At 50.8% G+C, this 20,136-nt stretch overlaps 1 protein-coding gene across 2 annotated transcripts in view; it reads right to left on the reverse strand.

Moving 5' to 3' along the window:
* Positions 1-20,136, reverse strand: part of SHANK2 (SH3 and multiple ankyrin repeat domains 2) — a 476,261-nt gene that overhangs the window by 254,896 nt on the left and 201,229 nt on the right. For both annotated transcript variants that reach the window (XM_063092864.1, XM_063092865.1), the window contains one exon: positions 19,762-19,875. In XM_063092864.1, the coding sequence (XP_062948934.1) occupies positions 19,762-19,875 (114 nt within the window). The remainder of the gene's footprint in view (positions 1-19,761; positions 19,876-20,136) is intronic.

Here is a 20,136-nt window from a genome sequence, read left to right on the forward strand (position 1 = left end):
GTGAGTGGCTCAAAGAATGTGCATCCTAAGAAGATAATCAGGAAGCTTTTCAATCACAAGGCCATCCATTGAAGTGTTATTTAAAACCACGAAACACAGAAACACCAAGGCGATGTCACACGATGGAAGACTGGCAGACAGGTGGCCGGTGTCATATCAATGTCACGTCAATGATGACTTGTAGAGCCGCTGAAAATGGTGTTTTGGAGGAACATTTTCAATCCATGACATGATGTCCTTTCACATCAGGAATTCATAATTTAAAGGATGAGCTCCGTTTTGTTTAATATGCTTTCACGCTCAAAGAAGAACCGAACCTTGATGGTGACTATCAACCTGGGATAGGATCATATGTGGTTTTTATTTTCTTCTCTAGACCTTTCTGTATCTTTCAAATTTGCTACAGGACTAGATACTTCTCATATAATAAAACATTAATTTAAAAAGTAAATGCCTCTCCAAAAAAAATAATAATAATAATAATACACATAGCCAATAAGCACATGAAAAAACACTTAACTTCACTAGTTATTAGGGAAATGCTAATGGAAACCTCAATGAGACACCGCCTCACACCCATGGGGATGACATAACACCGACAGACTGGGCCATGAGGGCTGGTGGGCGTGGGGACAAGCTGGAAGCTTCACACGCTGCTGGCGACGACACAAAACGATGAGGCCACTGTAGAAACAGTCTGGAAGTTCCTCAAAAGGTACCTTTTGTTACGAAACGACCCAGCCGTTCCACTCCTCATATATACTCAAGAGAAGTGAAAACAGAGATTCCAACAAAATATGCCCACAGTGTTCATAGCAGCACTATTCACAACAGCCCCATAAGGCAAACAACCAAACAGGACATGAGCAGATGAACAGAGAAACAGAACGTGGTGCATACACACGAAGACATTATTCAGCTGGAAGAAGGAAGAAATTTCGAACACACACACAACACGAGCCTCGAAAGCATCATGCTAAGTGGAAGAAGCCAGGCACAGGAGGCCACGTGTGTGATTCCACTACATGAAATGTCCAGAAATGGGCAAATCCGTAGAGACAGAAAGTAGAGTAGTGGTTGCCAGGGCTGGGGGTAGGAGGAGTGGGCAGTGACTGTTGATGGGAGCGGAGTTTCATTTTTGGAGTGACCAAGATGTTCTGGGATCCGACACTGGTGACGTTTGCACTAGAATTTTGGGAACATACTACGAGCCACTGAATTGTACACTTTAAAAGGGTAGATGATATGGTACGGGAATTATATTTGCATTTGAGAAAAAAAAAATGAGTGCCATATCTGAAGTCCCTCAGGTCACAGAGTGATGTGAATTCACACAGGAGAGGGTTAACCGTCAAGAGCTGATTTTACAACCAGGTTTGATTAAACACTGTGAAGCTTCTGGAAGTTTTATGCAGATCCACATCTGTGGACTGTGCCCAAGTGGCCACTTCCTGCCCAGTCTCCTTGGCTTCCCCGTGCCAGGTCCCCTAAGAACCCGGCTCCACCCTCATCTTGGTGCTCTGGGGCCCACAGACCCTGGCTGGGGACAGGGGACATACAGGGTGTTGTCCCAGAAGCTCTCCTTGGCTACAGGATTTGTTGAGCAGCAGTCTGGCCTTTACATATCCACTTTACATATGCACGTCTTAAATTTAATCTGCAAATGTGGAGCTTCCATCGTTACCAGCATGCAGCCCCCATAAGCCAATGTTTATTCATAACCCTGAATCTGTTTCCTATCGTCTATTTCAGAGGAGCCAAAAACAACATCTTCATTCAATAACAGAGCACCATATGAGAGCTTTCATTTTCCAAAATGAGCCGCAGTGCACTCTGGAGGGTGGCCCTTGGCTCCTGTCTTTGTCCCAGCTAGCAGGGGTTCCTGGCCCTGGGTAACCATCCTGAAACTAGCTTCTCCAGTGCCAAGTGAGAGACCTCACATCTGTCCTCACTAGAATCCTGCTGGCAAATGGCACACCAAGGGTGCCACCCACATGTACCACCTTTTCGGGGCACGTCTACATCAGCCCTCTGGAACACCCAAGAATCCAAGACACTTCTGGCATGAGCCAGGGGGACAGGTCAGCCACCCTTCCCAAGTACAACGCCCAAACCCCAGCACCATTCCCCTGGCTCCACAGGGGCAGGGGTGAGGTCTACAAGCTGGATTCGGGGACAGAGCAGATGTGCAAAGGCTGAGGCCTCTGTGTGTCTGGGTTGGTTGAAGGGAACTGTGACCTTAACAATCTCCAGGGACATGGACCCAAAGACAACCTGACCTAAGATGCCAATGTTGCTTCTGGCATCTTCTCAAGTCTCATAATATCCCACAGCCTTCCCTGCAATTTACAACTCTATGGTTATAAAGACAAATCACTGGGTAATGTTGCGGAGGTTTAAAATGGGATGGGCCACACAATTGGAATTGGGATGAGGGGCGTGTAAGAGGCAGAGTATGTATCGACAAATACTCCCAAGCAAGAACCATCCAGTCATCCACCCACCCACACATCCACCCACCCATCCATCCACACATCCATCCATCCACATATCCATCCATCCCTCCACACATCCATCCATACATCCACCCACCCGTCCATCCAGTCCACCCGCCCACCCGTCCATCCACACATCCATCCATCCATCCATCCATCCACCCATCCATCCACCCATCCATCCATCTCTCCACCCATCCACCCATCCATCCATCCACCCATCCATCCATCCATCCATCCACCCGTCCATCCACCCACCCATCCCTCCACACATCCACCCAGCCATCCATCCACCCATCTATCCATCCACCCACCCACCCACCCATCCGTCCATCCACTCACACGTCCATCCACCCACCCACTCATCCATTCATCCATCCATCCATTCCTCCACACATCCATTCATCCATCCACCCACCCATCCACCTACCCATCCACCCACCCATCCATCCATCCCTCCACACATCCATTCATCCATCCATCCACCCATCCATCTATCCACCCATCCATCCACCCATCCATCCATCCCTCCACACATCCATCCATCCATCCCTCCACACATCCATCCATCCATCCCTCCACACATCCATCCATCCATCCACCCGTCCATCCATCCACCCATCCATCCATCCCTCCACACATCCATCCATCCATCCCTCCACACATCCATCCATCCATCCCTCCACACATCCATCCATCCACCCATCCATCCATCCCTCCACACATCCATCCATCCATCCACCCATCCATCCATCCACCCGTCCATCCATCCACCCATCCATCCATCCACCCGTCCATCCATCCACACGTCCATCCATCCACACATCCATCCATCCACCTGTCCATCCACCCACCCATCCCTCCACACATCCACCCATCCATCCATCCACCCATCTATACATCCACCCATCCGTCCATCCACTCACACGTCCATCCACCCACCCGTCCACCCACCCACTCACCCACCCACCCATCCATCCACCCACCCATCCATCCATCCCTCCACACATCCATCCATCCATCCCTCCACACATCCATCCATCCATCCCTCCACACATCCATCCATCCATCCATCCACCCATCCATCCATCCCTCCACACATCCATTCATCCATCCATCCACCCATCCATCTATCCACCCATCCATCCACCCATCCATCCATCCCTCCACACATCCATCCATCCATCCATCCACCCATCCATCCATTCCCCCACACATCCATTCATCCATCCACCCATCCATCCGCACATTCATCCATGAGGTACTTTCTCACCTTGTCCATGCCAGACACCTAAGTCCATTCTCAGCACTGAGGTGCAGGAAAAACCTATGTGAGCTAGTTGTGACCTCCTTGTTGTCTGCTGTCAAGGAAGGCAGTACACCTTGATCAATTTACCTCACAAACAAGTATTTATAAACTAACTTACCAGTCCTTGCCTTTGATCCCCGTGGCTTGCACCATTTGTACTGATTAAATAAATTTGCTCCAACAAAAGGTTCCCGATCTCAGCTCTTCAAGAACAATGCCAGGAAAGCTGCTTGAAAATACAGATTCCCAGGTCCCACCCCAGACATTCTGCTTTCCTCATGCAGGGGTGGCTGGCTATAACCTTAAATCAGAAACTGTGGACTCTGATGTTTGTCTTTTCTATGGACTTGGCAATCCAGGTCATATGCCCAGAACAGAGAATGGGCCCTGAGACTGATCCAAATGCTGATGGGCTGGCAGGCAGCCTCGTCAAACAATAGTCTCAGGACAGAGACGACAGTCACTGCCCTCAACTCAGACAACAAAATGTCTCCACTGAGGATGGGATTGTGTGGCAGGAAGGGGCTGAACTGGGAAGTTATCTGCAGAAGCCACTGCACAGAACAGAGCTTGATTTATGGCTGTAACTCTTCACCGCTGTTACGGACTGAACTGTGTCCCCCAAAACTCACACGTTGAAGCCCTGACCTCTAATGTAACTGTATGTGTAGATGGAGCCTTTAGGGAAGTAACTGGGATTAAAGGAAGTCATAAGGGTGGAGCCCTGATCCTATAGGACCGGTGTCCTTGTAAGAAGAGGAAGAGACAGCGGAGATGTGTGTGCACAAGAAGAGGCCATGTGAGGACACAAGAAGGTAGCTGACTACAAGCCAGGAAGAAAGGCCTCACCAGGAACTAACCCCACCAGACCTTGATCGGAGCCTTCTGGACTCCAGAATTGTGAGAAATTAAATGTCTGCTGTTTACACCACCCAGTCTGTGGTATCCTGTTATGGCGTCCCGAGTTAATGTGACACTCTTTCCCACTTACTGCCATCCACGCTGGTGGCCCTGGGCAGCAGTAAGAATGTCTTTCAACCTTGGGAAAGTCTAGGCCATACCTCATGCCTCCCTGCAGAACCCCCCACACGTAGTGACCGATGCACAAGGTGACTTTCCCAGTTGAGCTGCAGGAGGGGCCACGGGAAAAGGGGCAGGGCTGGTTCCCAGCACCAGCGGGTTGCCATGGTAACCCAGACAGACCACCACCGCTGGGAGGGGACCGGGAAGGCCTGGGTCCCACAGCAAAGCGAAAGCCTCAATCCTCCAAACCTACCTGAAGCAGCAGACAGAGCAGCAGACCTCTCTCTCGGGGCGCGCTCGAGCATGCAAACTGGCATTTAAAGCACAGAGCAGCTGCTAAGGAACAAGTGCTCACACACACCTCAAAGTGACGAGGATCCTCCTGTATTTTAATAAAATGGTGCCAGAGAAAGAAGGGGCCGGAGCAGGGGGGGACCGTGTGCGTCTGCAACGGCTGTTCAGCAAAAACATAACCATTAGCAGCCAGGGCATGAGTCCTCCTGGTTTTTTTTTGTTTGTTTCTTTAGGGAATAGCTAGGAACTCCTTGGGAAGCCGGTTTTAGTTGCTTATTAATATTTTAAAATCCAATTGTGCTAATAGAGTCATGGGCCTGTATTTTTAAATGCTCTAAAGATAACAAGAGCATTCTATTTTGGAAGAACCAACCATGGCTATTGTGACGTTTTGCAGAGGGTTATAGACACTGTGACTAAGGGAACTTGTGTTGAACAGCAGGACTGCACCCTCCCCTGCCCCACGGCTCCACCCAGAGCTGCCCAGAGATGTGGCTGACGGCTCCAGCCCTTTCTCTGTCTCCTTAGGAAGGCGCTGCTATGGTTGCGGAAGCAGGTCATGGCAACGTCCTGCTCTGAGCTTCAATGAGCCTGATGCTTGGCCTCCCTGCTAAAGGGACATCTGTGGTTGTGGCATGCAGAGGTCCTGTTGCCCACCCTTCTGTGGGTCATAGCACTCTGACTATCCTTGGCATAAGATCCTCCTGACATCCCAGTTCCAGGCCCGACCAGTCACATTCCTAAGTGCACCCACAGCAATTGGCTCCAGGGTGGGCACATACACGATTCAAATCAGTCCCATCAGGAATAATCTTTGGGTTTCTGCTAAGTAGCCAGAAAAGAGCCATTCTTTTTCTGTTAGACTTGGACCTATGAGGATATAGCACTGGGGCTGCCAGGAACCACCGTGAGAGGTGAGCTGGCCAGAGAATAAAGCCTCCCTGAGGGAATCAGAGCCTAGAGTTGGAAGGAGAGCTCCCTGAGGACATAATTCGAGCACCTGGATCCAGCTATCCCTGAAGCCATGAAAATTTGGGGTTTTCAATTATATAAGCTAATAAATCCTGTTTTTGAGGATAGGGGTTGGAGGGAGCTCTGGGGTTTTAGACCTATACTGACCAGAGCAACCTCCTACTTGGGACAGAGGCAGGGAGAGGCCCTGGGGGAGGAGTTACGGTTGGGGTTAGGTCTCCAGACCAGCTATGCCACTAGCCACGTGTTTGATTCTGAGCAACCACAAGCCTAGATTTACTCCTCTGTAAAACAGAGACAGGCCGAGCTCTAAAATCAGCATTTCCTCAAACTCAAGGTTTTCCCCAAGTCATCTCAGGGGAATCTCACATCTTATAAGAATCCTTTTATTTTCTGTTTCCATGTAGATAATAACCTAAATAAGTGACCCTGCACTTGTGTTTAAAGGAAAAACTGTTCTGCCGTGGTAATTTGCATTTTCACAGACAGAATTTCTACAATAGGAGTTTTTTAACAAGGGAGATGGATGTGCACAAGTTGCTTAATTTTTCTGGGCTCCTGTTTCCTTAGCTGTGAAATAGGAACAGTAATACTTAGCTTTTTGGATTGTTCTGCGGATTAGAGGAAAATCATGTGAAATGTCTGATTCAGGGACCGCCACCCAAAGAGCACTGGCATAGCAGTGGCTGGCATTCATATCTGGGTCAGGGTCACTGTCACGACTGACCTCGTGTGTGGACGGAGCCCCGAGAGTCCCACAATACCCTCCCCCCCAGCGCACACATCTGAGGTCCCTCCCCCCAGGCATTCCTGAAAGCCTTCAAGGGGGCTTGTCTGGAAATGGGGTCACTGTTCAGCATATCCAAAGCAACAGGGCAGGGCTTTCCAAACATAGTCATTTCTATACGTTTATTTCTAAAAAAGGCTCTTTAAATCACCATTTCAAATGGGAAGCCAGCATCCCTGGTACAGACAGAAGGAGCTTCACACTAAACTAAGTGGGAAGGACACAGAGCTGTCACTGCTGTCTGTAGGAGGCACCAGGCCACCCCTGCCTCTTCTGAGTGGCAAGGAAGAGGCCCCGCCCCCAGGAAAAGACCAGCCCGGTCTGGAGCAGATGTTTGCACGTGTGTCACCGGCAAAGGGCTTGCTTCTGGAGTATATGGAGAGTGACCACAAATCAGTAAGAAACAGGCAAACAACCTTGAAGAAAAACGGGCCAAAGACCTGAAGAAATGCACATAAATGGCCAAGAAACACGGAAAAAGGTGCTTAGCCTGAGAAATAATACGGAAAATGAGAACAGAAGTCACAACAACGTTGTCACTGCACACCCACCAGACCAGCGGTGGGGAGAATCTACCGCCACCACTGCCATGACTGAATGTTTGTGTCCCCTCTAATTCACACGTTCAACCCTAACCCCCAGCGTCTTGGAGACAGGGTCTTTGGGAGGTAATCAGGTTGTGAGGGTGGAACCTCATGAGATTAGTGTCCTTACAAGATGACACACCCCAGTGTGCTTTCTCTCCCTCTCTGTCTCTCTGCCATGTGAGGACACAGAGAGAAGGCAGCCATTTGCAAGCCAGTGAGAGCCTGCACCAGAACCCCACCATGCTGGCTCCCTGATCTTGAGACCTTCCAGCCCCCAGAACTGCTGTTGAAGCCCCTAGTCTGTGGTGTTGTTATAGCACCCCGAGCTGACTCCGACGCCCACTTAGGACACGGTTGAAGAATCCAGGACAGCAGAGGACATGCCTGCCCTGACCACAATCGCTCCTGGTGTGCACACCACATGACAGCTCCAGGCTGGAGACAACCCAGGTGATCACCCCGGGGGACACATGACCAAAACCAAAACGAACGACTTAACACTAAAGCAGGTGACCTAGATCCATCCTGAAAGCCGGATATCAGGGCAGCTGTTCAGAGAGAAATCAGCACAGCAGCCACCACACGCAGATCCCATTTCCATATGGCTCACGAGTGGGAAAAATCCAACTTCACTGTTCAGGGAGACACAACCAGGGAGTAGCACAAGCAAAAATACAGCGAGTTGCACGCAGATCAGGATAGGGGTCACCTGCGGGAGGAAGGGTGAGGATTCAGAAGGGCAGGCAGGGGCCTCAGGGGAGCCGGTTCCACGGGGTTTGCTCCATAGCCAGTCACTGGGCTATACCTGTATGTTTTGTGAATTTGTCTGTATGCTGGTTATGTATCGTGTAAAACATTTAAAAACGGAAAATCGGGCTGGTTGGTTAGCTCAGTTGGTTAGAGCGTGGTGTTTTACATAACACCAAGGTCAAGGGTTCGGATCCCCGTACTAGCCAGCTACCAAACAAACAAACTTATGAGTCCCAACGAACAGAGTCTTCCGATCTATTCAGAACGCTCCAGAGAGGAAGAAGTAAAATGAATTCTGAGTCTGGATGCCCACCCCTGGGACCCACTGCCTGAGTCTTACCTTCATCCACAGCCCAGGGAGCGCAGAGCTGGAGGGCGGGCGGGAGGCTGGAAATGGGACAGGCGGCTGCCTGAAGACCCCAGGGGTGCCTCAGGGCAAAGCTGAGGGGACAGGAGAGCTGGACACTGCACCAGCACAGATCACTGGGGCCACCTGCACCTCCTCCTGCCCCTCGTCCACACCCCACCCCACCCCCAAATGTGGGCAGGCATGAGGCTGGCTACTGAACGCGCTGTGGGAAACCGAGGGGGAGGGACCTCATGCATCAGAGCAGACCCGTGTCTTTAAGCCTGTGTGCTCCAAACACCTCCCAAACGTCTCCTGTCGATGCTGGCTGCCCCCAGCCCTCACCTTTCTCTCCCCACAAGTCTCCTCGTTCCTTCTTTCCCACCAGCTGGTCCTGGCCTCCAAAACCTCACCACCCTTCATAGTGAAGGCAGCCCGCTAACGTGGAGCAAACGGAATTCTGTGCGCAGGCGAGCCTCCTCCTCCTCGTCTCTATGGCCTTCCCTTGGGGTCAGGCACAGACCTCCAGGGGGGTTCAGGGAGCTCTCTGGAGGGTGCGTGGGAGCCTACTGGGGGACCTTTAAAGACCCACAGCCCAGTTCCAGAAGGCGGCCCAGGAATCAGGGGTCCAGTGACTCTGGATCTGATTTCATACTTTATGGGGGCGGGCGGCTGGGATCCTGGTCACACGGGCAGGCTGACGAAGCTGAAGAGGCTATGTAGCCTTGGGCATCATCCCATCTGGGGCATCGGACAACTGACACCACAGACAAGCTTCATCTCCACTCGCCAGGGACCAGGGAATGAGCGTGCAAACACCCTGTCCATTCCAGGTCCATTTGGTTTCTGAGTAGGGCTCAGAGAGGAGGGGGCTCACTATCCACTGAGGAGTGGTGACCTGGGCCCAACCATGGGCTAGCGTCCCACCTGCCACATGGAGAAGGGCCAAGAGCCCAGGGCCCAGGAGCATCTAGTGGGGCAAAGGTCCCCACCCCATACCCTGAGCTACCTCTCAGGATAGAATAGAACCATGCCCAGTGTTTGCAAGAGTAAGATGGGGGCAGGGGGGTGGGACATGAGCAGATGCCAGGAGTAACTTCACACCCTCTACTGTGAAGGTCACAGGACCTCATCAATGCCAAAGGCAGTAAAACAGGATCGCTGCTTTCCTATCTGTTCCTCATGCCTCACTGAGATCTGGTGTGGGGCGGCCTCCCAGACCCAGGGGTGCCCCCTCTTCTCTGCAGGGAATGTGGGTGGGGTGGGGCAGTCTGTCAGACCAGGACCCAACATGCAGGGCAGTGGGCAGGCGGGGTTTGGAGGAGGTGGGGCAAAGCAGGAATTCTAATGATGTTTTGCTGCTCTTCATGGCACCCTGTGTGCTCAAAGAGCACCAACGGTGCTGAGGTGCCTCGTGTCACTGTCAGGATGCCCGTTCCACCTATGCAGAGGGGAACGAACTCACGCACATGTGTGAACGTGTGCTTCTGCGTTCTTCTCAGTGAACTCTTGTAACAACCCTGTAGGGTATGTAAATCGGGAATCGTAAACCCAATTTACTGATGAGACTTAAAAAGGTAAAATAATTTTTTTCAAGGGCATACAGTGTTGATTCCTCTACACCAAGAGCAGAATGTGAGGAGAGAGGTGCGATTTCAGGAACTGGGAGGGGCAATCCACGAGGTTCCTAAAGGAACAGCTCAGCAGGGATGGGATAAGAGAATATTTGGTCCATGGTCAGAGCAGTCCATCACATCACCATCACCACCATCACCACCACCATCATCATCATCACCATCATCACCATCATCACCATCACCACCATCATCACCATCATCACCATCATCATCATCATCATCACCACCATCACCATCATCACCATCATCATCACCATCATCACCACCATCATCAGCAGCACCATCATCATCACCACCATCATCACCATCATCATCACCACCATCATCACCATCATCATCATCATCACCACCATCATCATCACCACCATCACCTTCACCATCATCACCATCATCACCACCATCATCATCACCATCATCATCATCATCATCACCATCATCACCATCATCATCATCATCACCACCATCATCACCACCATCACCATCATCACCATCATCACCATCATCACCATCATCATCACAATCACCATCACCACCATCATCACCATCATCACCATCATCATCACCACCATCATCACCATTATCACCATCATCATCATCATCATCATCATCACCACCATCATCACCATTATCACCATCATCATCATCATCATCATCATCACCATCATCATCATCACCATCATCATCATCACCACCATCACCATCATCACCACCATCACCACCATCATCATCATCACCACCATCACATCACCATCATCACCATCATCACCACCATCATCACCACCATCACCATCACCATCATCACCATCATCATCACCACCATCATCATCACCACCATCACCATCATCACCACCATCATCACCACCATCATCACCATCATCACCACCATCATCACCATCACCATCATCACCATCATCATCACCATCATCACCATCACCACCATCATCACCACCATCACCATCACCATCATCACCATCATCATCACCATCATCATCACCACCATCACCATCACCATCATCACCATCACCATCATCACCACCACCATCATCATCACCACCATCATCACCATCATCACCACCATCATCACAGTCACCATCACCACTGCCATCACCAACATCATCGTCACCATCACTGTCATCATCAGCATCACTGCTATCATTATCACTACCACTACCACCAGCATCACTGTCACCATCACCAGTACTACCACCACCACCCTCACAGCATCACCATCACTGGTACCACCATCATTAGCATCACCACTATCACCACTGCTGCCACCACCCCCAGCATCATCATTACCATTACCAAGAGCATCATCGCACCACTACCACCATCACCACTATGAACGGCATCACCTTGGCTGCCCAGGGAGAGCAGACAAATAGGGATTGTTCTAGTGCTATACAATGAGGAGGGGTCGGCAAGAAGACAGGTCCCCAGCCCCGGGCCATCGTGGATGAGCCACTCCCTCCCATATTTACCCCTCCTCCTATTTCCTCTCCTATCAATGGCCACAGACAGGAAATCTCAAGGGACAGTGGCCGCTAGTCACTTGTGAATAGTCACAACATTCAGCAAAACCATGAGGAGGTTACGATCATTCTCCTGCTTAGCCCTGACCAGTGGGTTGGATTGGGGGTGAGGGATTTTAAACTTCAAGTGCCTACTAAAGCCCTGACAAGACCACATGAGGATGTCCAAAAGGAGAGAGGAAGGGATGGTTCTGGATGCGGCTTCAGACCCACACTGGGGCTGGGGGGCGAAGGCAGGAGAGCGGCCTGATGTCCCTGGGAAGACCAAGCCCACACCCGCCGACACCACCAGCCAGAAATCCACATGGTCTGAAGATCTGAAAATGTGCACCCATTAGCCCATCAGAGCACTAGGCCCCTGGCAGGCAGGAGACGTTTCTCAGAGTAAATGGAAATGCTGAGCTGGAAAGATGTTCCTGGCCACGAGCCACCACTCAGGTCAATCAGACAGTGGCTGTAAGGAGAGTCCCTGACAGGGATTTGGAATAGGAGCTGCCTATGTGAAGAGAGAGCTCGTGAATCCAGGCAGCTGGGCTAGATCACACCTTGGACATACTCAGCTGTAGGATTCTGGAAGCCCATTCAGTGAGGGAACCCACAAAGTCACTTCCTTGGTGGTTCCTGCAGCTGCTTGAGGCTCCTGACTCCTGACAGGCTCTGGCACCGTGCATATGGCAGAGGACACTCCAAAATCACACTGGGGCAGCTCATGGGAGCAAGGCAGGAATTAAGAATGTGGATCGTACACACGAGGTCTGAGCTGCCTGGTCACTGGGCCATCACTCCTATCTCAGCAGCTTTTGAGTGACCAGATTCTACATGCCTCAGGAGGCTGGGGACAGGGACGGGTGGTGGTGATTGACCACGCCCATTTTCTCACCTTGTTCTACACAAATGCTGCCCATCAACAGTCATGTTCTTTGTTTCAGCAACTCGAACACGATTTGCTCTGGGAGGCACAGTTTCTATTTGCACATAAGATGTGCCACTGAAAACTAACGCACGTGTTAATTTTCATAAACGGACTCATCAACGGGCTCCCAGTGATGACTGTGAAATTATTTTATATTTGTTCCTTATTCGAAACCCATTATTGGGAGCATCCCTGATTTCAGGTCAATCTGTAGAATTCTGAGGCGAAAGGACAAAGTGATGAGCCAGTCCATCAGCCTGAATTTACAGGTGAGGAAATCAACACCTGGAAAAGGAGAGGGCACCCAAGGTCACCAGCAGCGCAGAGGTGGACGCTGTCCATCCCTTGTTCCAGAGTGTGGGTCTGTCACATAGCGTGATGGTCAGTTTCACATGCCAACCTGACCAGGCTACAGCACCCAGTTTTCAGCCAAGCACTAATCTAGTGTCGTGAAGGTATTTTGTAGACGTGGTTTATACCTAGAATGAGTTGAATTTAAGTAAACGTTATCCTCAATCATGTAGGTAGGCCTCCTCCAATCAGTTAAAAGGCTGTAAGATCATCAATACTGAGGTTTCCCTGGGGAAGGACTTCTGCCTCACGACTTCCGCACCTGCTCCTGCCTGGGAGTTCCAGCCTGCTAGTCTGGCCTACGGATTGCAGAACTGTCTGTCCCCACAATCGTGGGGACCAATTCCCTTGAAATGAATCTCTTAATATATACACATATGTATGTCCTCTATACCTACATCTGTGTCTATGTCTATACATGTGTCTATGTCTATATCTACAACCTACTGATTCTGTTTCTCTGGAGAATCCTGATGGATAAAGTCACCAAGAGATGGCCCCAGGGAAAGACCACGGGGCCCAGCGCCTGTAGCATCCAGGTCAGGTGGCTGGTCCTTGACAAGGGATGTCACAGACACATGTGTGTCCCTGCAGTGCCAGAGCCTTGCACAAGTGGGCAGGATTTCTTCACATTTTCTTCCCGTATCTGCCAGATGGAGGCAGAGGACCTCAAGGCCCCTGAGGATGACGGGGCCACACAATAGCAGGGCCTGGACCCCCAGTCACGTGCATGTGGAGAACAGCTGCTTGCCTGCTGAACCGGAGACACCGCCCTGCATGGTTACCAGGCAGGAGAGAAACGTGCTCTGCACGAAGCCATTGAAGTTGTGGGGTGACTTGTTTCAGCAGTTGACACTGTCCTACCTAATACACACAGGTGGACAGTTTTAGAGTCCCTACAAAAGCCGGTCTTTGTGTCTCCTGATCGAGAGCAACAACACCTGTCCTTCTTTCCATGCACATGGTAGACCGGCTGACATGTGCTCCATCCTAGACAGACACTGTGCGGCACGCGGAAGAGCAAGATGCTGTCTGCCTGACCTCGAGGAGCCTGCCCCTAGGACGGTGGGGAGGGGGCATGCACATAACTAACCAGCAGTTTCCCAGAGCACCACCAGCCGAGATGCCACTACTCAGAGTGCACAGTAACAGGGTCCCACGCAGCACGATGCGGTCAACTCTGGGCTGGTGTGTGCATGCAGGCGAGGTTTTGCAAACTGGGGCACACCTCTGTCTCCCATGCACAGAAAAATACAAATGATGATCACAGCCTTCCCCCCAACCCACTACACGCATCGTCTCAAGCCTTCCCATTTCAGAGGAAGAAATCTACTCAGCGCCGTTAAGTGACCCGTGTGAGGCAAGCCAGCCAGAGGCAGCGGAACCAAGGACAGGCCTGGGTCTGCGCCTGCCTCCCCCTTTCCAGGTGTACACGTAGGAGCTGAATCAGTGCTGCTCAGACGCCAGGATCACCACGCCGGCCACTCCGTGAGGGAGGCCGTCTGGACACAGGTCCAGGCCAAAATGCAGGGTGTTAGGAGTTTCAAAAAACGGGTCATAGCCCCGGCCTGGTAACTTCTACCTGTGTGTTCCCAGGTGCTGAGACGGGAATGTTCACGTGTAAAGCGAGGTGATAACCCCTGCCCTACTCACTCCACGAGGTCGGACGAGACGCCTTGTAGGAAAGCCCACTGGAAACTAAAGTGCAGTGAACACACCCGTCCTCAGACACGAGAACAAGGGGTAAGGTGGGCAAGTCTTCACGTGATAAAGACATCACTACCAAATGGTTCATGAGACTGAGCTGAACTTGTAAAATTCCACCAAACAATCCGCCAGGGCCACCTTTTATTTTGCTGGCTGTTGATGGACGAAGAGAGTTGACTTGGCCCAGCTAACAGGTGTAGTGTGCCCCGAGAAGCCACTTCGTCACAGCACTGGGCATTCCTTGAATCATTCACCAATCCGTTTCGTGTACATAAGTGGGATTTACAAGCTAAACATTCACTTTACGATATGAAAAAGAGGTGCTACACAAAAGAGAGCAAACTTCCAAGGGCTCAAATAAGGCTGACTTTGTGTAGAAGAAGCTTGCTGGCCAGAAACATTTAAAAAATACTTTCTATCACCTTCTGGATTGTGTGTATATTCAAGCTCTGCTAATTTTTAATGTCTAGAAAAGCTATAAGAGCACTAACAGTGAAAGGAAAAAAATGGATAAACTAGACTTCATTTAACATACAAACCCTTCTACTCATTAAAAGACATAGTTAGAAAGTGAGAAGCAAGTAACAGACCAGGAAAAATATTGGCAACTTATGTCTTACAAAGGGCTGACAAACAGAATATATGAAGAATGCCTACACATTAATAAGAAAAAGATAAACATCCCAGTTAAAAATGGACAAAATACTTAAAGAAGTCACACACACACAGCAAATAAGTTTACAAAGAGGTGCTTAAAAACAACAGTCATCAGAGAAATGCCGATGGCACCCACAGTAAAGATACCAGTCCGTACCCATTAGAATGGTTGAAATCAGAGTGACCGACATTATCAAATGTTGGTGAGAACATGGAGCAACTGGAACTCCCACACACTGCCGGTAGGAGCAAAAAATGGTACAGCAATTTGAAAAACTGTGTGGCAGTTTCTTACAAAATTAAACAGGCTCCTGTCCTATGTCCCAGCAGTTTTCCACCCTCTTATAGAAATGATAATAGATGTCCGCAGAAAGACTTGTACAGAAACGTGCCTAGGAGGTTCCTTTATGTCAGCCAAAACTGAAAAGCAACCCACATGGCCATCACCAGGAAAATGAACAAACAATGGCATTAATATATAATGGGACACTACTCAGGAATTAAAATTTACAAAGGAGAGATACATGCAACACCACGGCAGAATGTCACAGGTATCAACCCTGTTGAGTGAGACAGGTCAGGCCCAGTAACACGAGCAGTGGGGCTCCATCTCTAGACATCCAGTGGAAGACCACGTGGATCTGTGGTGACAGAAGTCAGACTGTGCTTGCCTCTGGTGGGGTGGGAGGCATGACTGTAAAGCAGCCTGATGAACTTCCTGGGCGGAGGAAAACATTCTATATCTTAATTACAATTGGAGACATGGGTGCGCACCTTTGTCAAAATGCATGGAACTATTTTCATAATCTGTGCATGTTACTCTGCAAATTACACCTCTATAGATGAAGTTAATACAAAAACATGGTATAAGTTCCAATCTGAGAAAGCCCCAGGGCAAAGAGAACCCAACAGGAACTGCTCTGGAGTCCCCCCACCCTCAAAGTCCAGCTCTGATTCTGTCTTCTTTGGGCTGCTCTCTGGTACGTTCTGCTCCACCCCATGACAGGGATGCCTTTCTTCTCTGACTCGCAGCCTTCTACATCACAGTACAATTATTATATTTTACCATCCCTGACAGGGAGAAAGATGACCCCACTGCAGAGATGCCCACGCCTGATCCCCAGAACCTGTGAGTATGTCACCTTAATGACAAAATGCAGATGGAATTATGGCTGCTAATCAGTCTACCTTGATCTGGTATATGAGTCCATTGCTGTTGCTTATAACAAAACCGGGTATTTTATAAAGAAAACAAAATTTATTGTTTACAGTTTCTGAGGCTGGGAAGTCCAAAGTCCAAGGAACACATCTGGTGGTGGTGACAGTGACCCCTCACATTGCAGGACAATGGAAGGCAGAGAGACTAACCTCCTCATCCACTCTCTTTTTAAAGCCCTCAGAAACATGCCACTCTAAATCCATCCATTATGGCACGGTCCTACAATCTAATCACCTCTTCAAAGCCCCACCTTTCAATTACCATGATAGGATTTTCCACCCTCAGTAGTTAAAGTAGGGGTTAAGTTTTGTGGAGACATTCAACCCAAGGCACCTGGATTATCTAAGTGGGCCCATCTAATCACAGGGGTCCTTAAAAGTGGAAGAAGACAAGGCAGAAAGGAGGGTCAGAGACATAAAAAGAGAAGGACCTGACCCGCAATTGCTGGCTTTGGAGATGGATGAAGGGGCCACGGGCTAAGGAATGCCACAATGTCTAGAAGGCAGGAAAGGCAAGGAAACGAATTCTCCATCTTATGGGTCAAATATGTCTCCCCAAAGTTCAGGTATTGGAAACTTGATCTACCTTTTAACCATGCTAAGGGGGTGGGAGATCAGATTATGGCATTTGAAAGGCGGGGCCATTAAGAGGGGATTAGATGGTGAGGACTGTGTCCGTGTGAATGAATTGATCCATTCGTGGAGTCATGGCAGTTCTGATGGCTTTACAAGGACGGCCGGTGGGCAGGTCGGCTCTCTCTTGCTCAGCCCGTTCTCACCATGTGACACCCTGGTAGCCATAGGGCTCTGCAGACAGTTCCCACCAGGAACAAGGCCCTCACCAGAATGTGTTCCCTGGACCTTGGACTTCCCAGCCTCCAAAACTATAAGAAATACATTTCATTTCTTTATAAATTACCCAGTTTCAGGTATTCTGTTCTAAGCAACAGGAGTAGACTAATAACACTCCCCCAGAGGCTCCAGAAAGGACACCTTGATTTTAGCCCAGCAACACACACACCAGACTTCTGACCTCCAGAACTGCAAGGGAATAAATCTGCATTGTTTGTGGCAATTTGTTCCAGCTACTAAGGTGCTTAAAGGCACATACGAAATGTGGTTTATCTACCTTCTCCTCAGCCAGGGCCGAGGGTACTCAGGAAGCAGGGGAGCATGGGTGCACGAGGGCACCTCTGTTCCATGGTGCACCCAGAGGCCGAGAGGCAGGGATCTGCTTCCGTGTTCTCAAGTTGCCCAGGACACGTGCACAGCCCTGAGGTGACCTTCAGCGGAACCAGCCAGGGCACCCAGAATGAGCATCAGCCCAGGCAGGGGATGCTGCTCTATCCAGGACACCATCCTGCAGAGTGGCAGCAGGAGCAAGAATGCCCTTCTAGGAATTTCCATCACACCTAACAACCTCCTCCCACAATAAACACCGTCCCAAGCCACTGCCTTCCTGCAAGCTCCTTCCATGGGATATGCATCAGCCTGGCAGGCGACACCTTGTCCACCCACCCGTGTGGGGACACCGCCAACAGGGCCAGGGAAAGCCACATGTTCTTATCCAGGAACCTGGGACAGACCTGGCAGGTGGGCGGGAAAAGTCCGCAGCAGAGGGGAAGGGTGCTGGGTACTCCAAGCTGCCCTGCTGTTTCCTGCTGCTCTCCTGGAAGGATGGAGAGAGCAGGAAGACCCCAGTAACCGCCTCCCCACGTGGCCCTCCAGGTCTGCCCATCCAGGTGTGGCATAGCCAGCAATGCCCGGCACCGGCATGCCTGGTTTTCCCAACGAGAGAATGGAGACAGGAGTGGCCCAGCGTGGCTCTGAAGATAAGAGCGGAGAGGGATGAGGTGATGGGCCAGCTCAGATGGGAGGGCACGGGAGACGGAGCATGGGCAACCTGGGAAGGCGGGTTAAGCCGTGCCCGTCACCAACAAGAAAGGCCGGGGCAGGCTGCTTGCAGGAGAGAATGAGTGTGGACCAGGGGCGGACGGGCACTGGAGGGGCCGGGTGGTCCGGCCTGTTCCAGGGGCTCAGTATCCTCACCACCACCCCCAGAAAAACACGCTCCCGTTGCCTGCCGGACATGGGCCCACCCAGCAGAGCACGTTCCGGTCCTCTCCTTCAAGGTTAAGTTTGGGAAGTATCTTACCTTGATACCCCCATAATACCGTCTGGTGTCTGAGCCGGAGCAGGGATACAACAGCAGAGAAGCTCACCATAAACTGACCACCCTTGAACCCGAGTTCGCAGAAAGGAAACCTGCTGCGTGTTCCTGATGAAGAGGCTGCAAAGCCAGCCGGGTTAGAGGGGGACCCCGAGGACAGGGAGATACCTCTGGGCTTTGCACAGCGGGTGTTTTGAGAACACTCTGTACCAGGCAGATCTGACCATGGGGCAGAGAGCTACCTGGTGAGCATCTAGCCTGGGAACCTCAAAAACCAGTGAAGGGCACACCTAGGCAGATCTCAGCAGCCACAGGGTCCATACAAGGAGACACAGCAAGGCCATCGACCGAAAAATGTGTTCAGACACCTGCATGGTGGGTCTGAGGTTCTTACACGAAGCGGTTTCTTCTTACAAGGCTCTGAGGGGTTCACTTTCCCCAACTCTCATATATATATTTTTTTCAATGCCACTTTATATAAGTGATCTCCTCTTAACATTTCAATCAATGCAATCTTTTGGCAATCAACTTTGAAACGATTTTCAGCAAGTGCTATATTTGGGAGTTCGGAGAGATGCTGGAGTGATTTCCCGTCGCGCGTGCTGAACGCTTTCCAGCAGGTTTTCTGGAGCCGCGCTCTGTGCAGCTCTCGGGAAGACCACGGGGGAGCCCTGCCTGTAAGTGGGAAGCTGCCTGTTTTATGACATCGGTATAAGTGATCAAAAAAGAAATTGAATCAACCCCCAGAAGTCTTTCTCTGATGGCTAGAACATACGCTCCAAGTTTTCCGGGATGAATACTGAGCAGCCTTTTAACTGAAAGCTTCCACAGCATCTTGTCATGAATTACTGGTTTGGACGAAGCCCAGTAGAACAGAATCAACCAAGCTGTTTCCAAAGATCTAGAGGAGGCCTCACTCTGCAGCGCGATTCTAGGGGAACAGACAGCGCCCACCGCGGCCCGAGGGGGGCCCGAGGCGGTGAGGTGTGCCCGCAGCCCGGCGCCTGCCTTACCTGCCTGGCTGTCCCTGGGCTTGCACTGGACCTCCTCCACACACTCGGCCGGGAACCATCCGATGAGGCCGCGGGCGCTGCCTTCCCAGAAGCCGCCTTCACCAATGCTCAGAACTGCAAACAAGGAAAAGGGAACGATGTCAGCCGGGAGGGATGCGGGGGGCGAATGGGACGAGGCTGAGCCGGGCAGGGGAGCGGATGCCCGCACGCTTGGTCAGGCCCAGGTCCATTCACCCACCGACCACACTTCCTGCAGGCGTGGATGAGGGGACCTGGAAAAGTGTCCCTCAGACAGCACAGCACCAACAGGCAGAGCCACACCAGCCCACGGGTGCCTCTATCCATCAGGTGACGAGAAAGCATGAAGCACTGGAC

This window comes from Cynocephalus volans, chromosome 4, assembly GCF_027409185.1.
Source record: "Cynocephalus volans isolate mCynVol1 chromosome 4, mCynVol1.pri, whole genome shotgun sequence".
NCBI lineage: Eukaryota > Metazoa > Chordata > Mammalia > Dermoptera > Cynocephalidae > Cynocephalus > Cynocephalus volans.